The 8,080-nt window shown below is 40.1% G+C and overlaps 2 protein-coding genes across 2 annotated transcripts in view; both read left to right on the forward strand.

The window, feature by feature from the left end:
* The window catches only part of LOC104942682 (high affinity choline transporter 1-like), a 6,445-nt gene extending 2,916 nt beyond the window's left edge, over positions 1-3,529 (forward strand). Inside the window, exons 4-5 of the mRNA XM_010767935.1 lie at positions 1,871-2,088; positions 2,737-3,529. Of these exons, the coding sequence (XP_010766237.1) occupies positions 1,871-2,088; positions 2,737-3,288 (770 nt within the window). The 3' untranslated portion in view covers positions 3,289-3,529. The remainder of the gene's footprint in view (positions 1-1,870; positions 2,089-2,736) is intronic.
* A 915-nt stretch (positions 3,530-4,444) lies between these two features.
* On the forward strand, positions 4,445-7,735 carry ttc9c (tetratricopeptide repeat domain 9C). The gene is made up of 4 exons (XM_010767937.1): positions 4,445-4,547; positions 5,733-6,077; positions 6,381-6,563; positions 7,034-7,735. The coding sequence occupies exons 2-4, from the start codon at positions 5,735-5,737 to the stop codon at positions 7,189-7,191; spliced, it is 684 nt and encodes a 227-aa protein (XP_010766239.1). The 5' UTR covers positions 4,445-4,547; positions 5,733-5,734; the 3' UTR covers positions 7,192-7,735.
* The last annotated feature ends 345 nt before the right edge of the window (positions 7,736-8,080 follow it).

The following is an 8,080-nucleotide window of genomic DNA, read 5'->3' on the forward strand; positions in this document are numbered from 1 at the left end:
ACAGGGAGGGTGGGGGCTGGAGCTATTGGAGCTGAGCCGTTAAAGGCAGAGAGTGAAATTCAGTGAATACACGTAGTTTACAGAGATGCTGTATGAGAAACCAAAGTGATTTTGGAAAATTGCACAATATAAATCTATTCTAGTAGACCTCAACAATGGAATTATGATCAGTGGAAATGGCCATGACATGGGAGCTTTAAGGTAATAGGCAGGTCTAGTAAATTTATAATCTAGTTTAGTAAAACATTCTTCTTTAATAACTTTCTCTCTCTGTATTCTTTGCCTCCTCCATCAAATTCTGTTTTGCTGGATATAAAGTTACTCCATATGTCCTTTTACTTCACTATGGGTTAGTGTGAGCAATTTTGTTGAGAAGTAAACCATTTGTTGAGTTCCCTTTTAGCAAAATGCTCTCTGGTAGTCAGTGCTGCAGTGTGTTTGTTTTAGGGCTTTTATTGTGAAAGTCCGATTGCAGGGGAGCATACAGAAATGCATTTCAGGTCCGGACACACCAAACTGACACCAAAAAACACGTCCCGACAGACCCCACTGTTGTGTCGCCTCACGTCTCCTGCTTCTTGGCCAAAAAGTCGCACTGGAACACACCGCAAAGACTTCAGCCGACGGCCAAGTAAAACGTGAGTGGCAATAACTGTCCTTACCAGCAAGCGACGGTAGTGTGTATTCGTCATTCAAAAGAGGCAACCAGAAGACAGACTGCGTGATATAACAAATACCGTGGCTGAAGTGAAGTCGAAGGCCGTTTCTCAATGTTGAGTATACCTGCGAACAGCGCCCATAAACTATGGCGCCCTAGAGGATGTTAGTTCCACCCCCCACTTAAATCATGTTCAAATGGATAGGATACTAAATACATTTGCACACATCTTTTGTCCATATCTTTCTATTTTGGTGGTCATGCCACAACCGTGCACGTGCACGCATGCAAAAGTCATAGTGAGTGTCTGCATTTTTGGAGGGGGCGCCAGCTAAAATCTTGCCTAGGGCAGAAAATTGGTCAAAATTGTTGCCCTGACCTACGGCAACAAATAAAATAGTTACCGTGATGGTGAGGTTTGAAGTACTCTCCTTCCTTCTTGTGTAGGGCTCTAAAAACTGCAGTCTGGTCAGGATCCACTGCTGTCTGCCAGTCTTTAGTGCTCCAGAACTACCCGGAGGGGAAAGTCTCCTGTACCGGGTGTAGGCCTACTAGGTTCGCAGAGAATCCCACTTCTTCTTGAGCTCTTTCTCTGAAGCACACAAATAAACTATTTAAGCATTGTGGCTAGTTAGCATGTTAGTATGTTTCTCTGTAATGTCGTACAGAGCTGGCCTCTCCTGAATCAAGCTGATGAGTTGGTCTTCGGTTTCTTCATTCCAGATCGCCATGATGTAAAATAAATTCTTGCATACAGGTGAGATGAAAATGAAAAAGAATAGCCGTCTGTGTGTGCCTAATCGTTTGTTTGCGTACCTCACTTCTGTTTCGCTTCTCATGCACTGATTCGCTAAACTGAACAGCCAATCGGAGTGATTTATTTTGCCGACAGCCTCCGCTCCCGATTCAACATGTTCAATCGGGAGCGGAATGTGTCGGCACGACACACCAATCTGAGTAGGCCAACAGGACGCTCATCGACGGCCAGACATCTATCGACGGCCGAAATTGGCTTGGTGTGTCCGGGCCTTTAAGTGCAAGGCCTACAGGGAAACAATCTAGTCAGACAGAGTCATTATTCACCAGCAGGCGTTTAAATTGTATAATCAACATGTGCTCCATAATGATAAGTTGAAGCAAAATGTCATCTTTTGCCACTTTAAATATAAGATAGAGAGACTATGGTAATTTATGTCACATTTTTGGTGTCAGACTGGAACTCTACCTTGTGCGGCTCCCCGTCCCCATACGAGCGAGGAGAGGCCGGTCAGATTCTGCCCATTGCTCTGCAGCACCTCACCCCAAACTACATCTCCATCATCGGCATCGGAGCTATAGCAGCTGCCGTGATGTCATCAACGGACTCCGCTCTGTTATCAGCCGCCTCCATCTTCTCATCCAACATCTATAAGAACATCCTGAGGACCAAGGTAAGAGGAGACCTGAGGGGAAGAATAGAGTTGTGGTTGTTATCTCCACTGGAGGCCAGATGATGAGTTTGGTTGTCGGTGTGCATGCATCTGTTTTGCATACTATTTGACCCATCAACCTCATATTTGTTGCTTTCATTTGTGATTGTATGCTCTAAGACCTCTTGTGGTTGCAGTGATTCACAGTTATTGAAAAACCTATTTTAAGGACTGATTTATACAGTCATTGACTACTGATTCCTCACTCTTCCTAAGTATCCATGGCTGCAGAGATCAATAACTAATGTATCAAAAGGCATTTCCAGCATTGGCTATAAACAAGCCTTAACTTATCTGTCGGTAAAATATTATTTATGATTGTCATGGCTCAAAAACAGACATTCATAGAAAATCCTGGTCTCAACTTAAACTGGAGCATTTGCTAATTATTTCCATACCCGATATCTTATGATCAACTAAATAAAAAGGCAGGATAAGAGGTGAATCAATCCCTGTTGGCTGTCATCTTCACTGCCATCCTAACTGGCAGCAGGGTGGGACATTTGGTCATAACTTGTCTTTGTGTTTGAGGAGAGACACACCAGACCTGGTGATCCTCCTGAATGCACTTTTGTAGTTCATTTCAGTTTTAGCTTTTTCCCCCTGCAGGCATCGGGTAGGGAGCTCCAGTGGGTGATCCGGGCCACTGTGGTGTTGGTGGGCTTGGCTGGCACTGCGCTCACCTTCCTAAACAACAGCATCATGGTTTTCTGGATCCTGGGCTCTAGCATAACCTACATTTTCATGTTTCCTCAACTCACCTGCGTCCTCTTCTTCAATATCTCCAACGGATACGGCTCCATTATTGGTTTGCTAGTTGGACTTTTTTTAAGAGTGCTGAGTGGCGAGCCGTCATTTGGGTTACCCATTGTTCTCCACTTTCCAGGTTCCACTCTTGAAAACGGCATATATGTCCAGCGCTCTCCTGTACAGACGATCTGCATGTTGTCCAATATGTTTGCCACTTTGTTGTTCTCCTATCTATTTTCACTGCTCTTCGATAAAGGACTGATTCCTGAAAGGTGGGACGTATTTAAAGTGAAAACCCACAAACCACAGAAGAAACTAATGCTATCGATGAATCATACCACTAAGACAGACAAGGAGGAGAAATCTCAGGATGACACTGAATTAATGTTGACCACAAATCTGCATGATTGAAAAATAAACAATTTCATGCAATTCTATAATGTTTTATGATGGTATAGCTATTTTTTTTTCCTCTTTTACATCAAAGACTTAATCTTTGTAAAATGATCATCTTTGCCACAGAATGGAGTAATAATGAATCTCTTGTAAATCTCTTGAGTTTGTTGAAGTAGCCTACAAGTATTTGCGCCGCGGTATACCATTCTTTTTTATGCCATAGCCTATATTCGGCTCTTTGACCAAAGATTTAAAAAGATGCTTATAATTAAATCAGTTTAAAGTAAGTAAATTGTGTGTTTTGTTACTTCCAGCAACCTATCATCAATAGGAGTCCCTTGTCAAACATGCAATGTGGTTAATCAAAAAATCAAGATGAATTGGGTGTAAGACCTACTGTAGGCCTATGTCTGATTGATACATCCGTACATGGAAATTGAAAAGTTGTTCAACTTAACATAAGGTTTTCAAGTAAGGTGTGTTCAACATATACATCTAACTTTAACTTTTGAAATCACACATGTCAAGTAACTAAGTACATTTACTCAAGAACTGTACTTGTAGTACAATTTTGAGGGACTTGTACTTTACTGGAGTATTTAATTGTGTTGCTACTTGGTAGCCTACTTCTACCCCACTACAATAAAAATGGTGTACTTTTGCTCCACTTCACGTATTTAATACCTTTAGTTCCTTTGCAGATTTTGATTAATGATGTGAAATATAATCAACACTTAGGCTAAATAAAACTTTAGTTACACCTGGAGTAACATTCAGAAACCCTGCAGCATACAAAATAATTAAAACTAACTGTAGCCTACCTTTACCAGCTTTGATAAATACATATGATATGATACGAACATGACACGAAACATATGATATAAATTATTCTGAAATGGGCCAATCTACATAATGAGTAGGCTACTTTTACTTTTGGTAGGCTGTAATTTGATGCCAACAATGTTCTACTTGTAATTGAGTAAAATGTTTATTGCAGGACTTACAGAGCATTACTACATTCTGGTCCTACTCTGATTAAATACAAGATCTGAGTACTTTTCCTACCTAATTTAATAAATGTAGCTAAAATACTGTATATATTTGAAGTGTGTAAACGGTAATTCCTGGTTCGGCCTTGCTGTGGCAGTAACGCTTAAAGAAGTTGAAGTTTTGACCACTTCTTAAGAAAACAAGGAAGCGACTCTACAGCAGCAGAATGGTTGTCAACTGTAAGAAGTAGCTGTGCGTTTATTGTCCTCTCAGTGGCTTGTAAGGTGAGCAAATATTCCACCAATATAAAATGAACCAACCAGTTAAATGTGCAGACATCCCGCATTGAACTGAATGAGCGTTAGCTAGTGTGTGAGCAGGTTTAGTTGGCATGGTAACTTTGCTAGCTCGTTAGCTGTAGCTACAAACCGTTAACGGTGTGCTGGAACATTAGAACGTTCGTTACAAATGTCCCCTTTAGCTAATGTTTCTTAGCAACGGAACAAAGTAGCAAAGTAACTAGCTTAGTAAGTGTCAGTAATTAAAATATAATGCAGCATTTGACTGTCCCTAACGCGGGCTGCTTATATCATGTAGTATAGCCTACTGTAAGTCTGTTAACAGAGGTATTAAACAATTAGTACAATACGTATATCTACGAAACTATTGTATTATTCAGTTTGAAACATAGGCTACCTGAGAGGCAGGTTGACAGCCGCTTAGCACCGTGGAAATGACGATAGTAAAACAATGGGTTGCAACGATAGGCATGGGACGACATGGAAACTACCATAAATATCCATGCTAAAATAGTTTCAATTTTCGAATTAAAGCTCTGTCAATGGTGTCCAATATACTGTGAAATGCAGTCCCTTCGATCGCCTTTTACTGAAATCACTATACCTTACTTACATGTTGTTAACATGCATTCCATATTTTTTAATGGAGTATTTAGTGAAAATCAGGCTGGATAAATGGCCTTCCTGCATTAATCAAGCATAATCATAACGCTCCTCCAAATAAACACTAACAGCAACATTTTGAGTCTGGTCTTTTTTAAATAAGTCCTGTATTTATTTCCTCTTCTCTACCATGATAGCAAGCTAGACAGCTTCTTTTCAAGCTACTTATTTGTTTTCACTGTCATCGCTATAATTTAAATGCACCACAATCTACTTCTAGACATGAAATCATGAAAACAATCCTATATTTCTTATCCCTAACAACGACCCCACCCCTCTCCATTAAGAGTGGGTAAACTGCTGAAAACGGTGAACAACGTTTTCCGATGCAACATTTTACATGGGAGTACCTCACAGTGTAGAACTGATTCTGTAGATGCATTTCGTTATTGTTCTGGATCAGATTAACTTTTTTCAAGTTACTCATTGTGATTAGTAAATCTACTTTGTTGTGTAAAAACAGTTGACTGCCAATTTACTTATTAATCACAACTATGTCCATTTCAGAAATGGAGGCTGGAGGGGGGGATGAGAGTATGGATGTGCAGGAAGCAGCAGCGGCAGCATCATCAGAACCAACCTTATCTCGACACAAACGGACTCCTGCAAAGCCGACCTGGACTTTGCTTGAGGAGGCCGCCCAAATGAAAACAGAAGGGAATGCTTTCTACAGGGAGAAGAACATTCGCTCAGCCATCGGGCGTTATCACCGAGCCCTGCTGGTCCTCAGAGGCCTCGACTCTGATGTGATGGCAGCAGTGAAAGGGTTTGGACCTGAGATCCCTCCTCTCGAACCCGAACAGGAAGCTTCACTGAGAAATACACAAGTGGACTGCTACAACAATTTAGCTGGTAGATCATCTTTTATATGAGAGTTGAGCTAAATCCAGGGCTGGGAAAATGTAGTTAAATATATCTGTTCCATTCAGGTAGTAGTTCTTTAAAAAACTAATCTTGATATTACTCAGTCATGTAGACTCTAGATCTTCATGGTTAAGTAATAGTCATTTTAATTTTAAATGCCCTCTTCAATTGAGTTATGCTCCAAATAATCAACTTCTTTTAGGAGAGAGCTTTTTCATTGATTGCCTGTTGAAGGGAAATTGGCAGCTGGGTGTGTACAATATTATATATGTATAAATATATCTCTTTCAGCCTGTTTGCTGCAGAAACAGAGTGTTGACTATTCTCGTGTGAGAGACTACAGCCTGCGGGTGCTGCAGTGGCGACCAGGTGATGTCAAAGCGCTGTACAGGGCAGGAGTAGCCACTCTGGAGATGGGGGATGCACACACCGCCAAACAGTACCTCACCCAGGCCTGCAGTGAGCAACCTAATGGTAAGAAAAGAGACTTTACAACAAGGTAATCTACATTATCTTAAGATGACCAAATCGTTCCACCTGCACATACAAAAATCTCTTATTAACATCACTTTTAGAACTTTTAATACATCCTGTAATAGGTTTCAAGATAAAATAGTGACGCCTTCATAAATCAGAACTGGCAAAAAACAAATTGCACTCTATTTCTATTTCATGGAGAGATTTTTTTCCTTTAATGAAAGCAAGAATGTGGCAGCTCTTTTAGGAAGCTCGCTAGTTATAGCCAAAGTTTTGCCATAAGAGGCTAACATTTGGCATGGAGGTCAAGTGTTTGTGAGGTTGTGAATGCATGATATTTCCTCTGTAGGACATTTGGCTTTGTTGCAACATTTGTGGATATATTTCATAAAAATATATTAAAAAGTCAAGCCTGTGTGATAAAAGAAAAGTATGCCTTTTCAAAAATAAAACTTTTTCTGTCTCAGATGCCAATGTGAGGAAACAGCTGCAGAGGGTTGAGGAGAAACTGAATCGAGAGTTGCAAAAAGAGAAAGCGATGTACCGAGGCATGTTTTCCCCCAGCCTGAAGAGCGGCTCTGGAGAAGGGATAAACCAAACTAACGGAGCCGGTGGAGGAGTTTGAGTCGGCCAGCTAAAACCTCTCAATGAAGCTCAAACTGACAAAGACTGTGTTCAACCTGGACTGATCACAAATCAATGAGGAATGTTATATCATGTTGAATGATGTGACTGTGTCTCCTTTAGGTGTTAATGAGCTGAGCATAGTGAAGTAAGGATTATACTGAGTACTAGAACATGTTCAGTGAGGAAACTAAAGATGTCTCTGCTGAAAATAGAAAGGAGAGTTAGGAAAAGTTAGTTTCCTAGCAACTCGGAGGCAAAGCTGAATTTAAATTTGGATTTTTTTTTCACATATGCCTCTGAAAACTAAAGTGAGAATCAACATGCATTACTAACAGTTCAGATTATGCCTTCAAAATTGCAGTTGTCTGGTCAGTGCTGTGAATAATGATTTTGTCAGATTTCAAGTAAAATATTTTTTTATAAACATCATCCAAGCTCTGATGTCTCAAACTCATTTGATTGTTTATATAATGTAGGTATTACAGGCAAAATACAAGCTTTGTCATATGTTTCTTTTATTAAACGTAAGCCATGAGAAGTCACATTCTGTCTCAAATAACTTCATCAATATTTTTATTCATTCAATATTTATTTGAAAATCCTGAGCACAATATCGAGTTAAAGTGTATTTGCTTGGTTTTGGTCATTATCTGGCCAATATGATTGTACTTCAGAGGCACTGTTGCCTATAAACAAAGAGGAATATCACATTCTCACAATAGCTATTATCACTGAACAAGTCACGGAGCAGCATGCAGAAGGGGAGTGTACATTTACACATTCATACTCATGGTCACAGGAGAACTTTGCGTATAGCCAACATTATTACTTTATACTCAATATCTTTATACGAGGCTTCTCCAGCCTAGAATAGGTGGCTGTGAGGT

This window comes from Notothenia coriiceps, unplaced genomic scaffold (genome assembly GCF_000735185.1).
Source record: "Notothenia coriiceps isolate Sejong01 unplaced genomic scaffold, NC01 NC01_scaffold00004927, whole genome shotgun sequence".
Taxonomy (NCBI): Eukaryota; Metazoa; Chordata; class Actinopteri; order Perciformes; family Nototheniidae; genus Notothenia; species Notothenia coriiceps.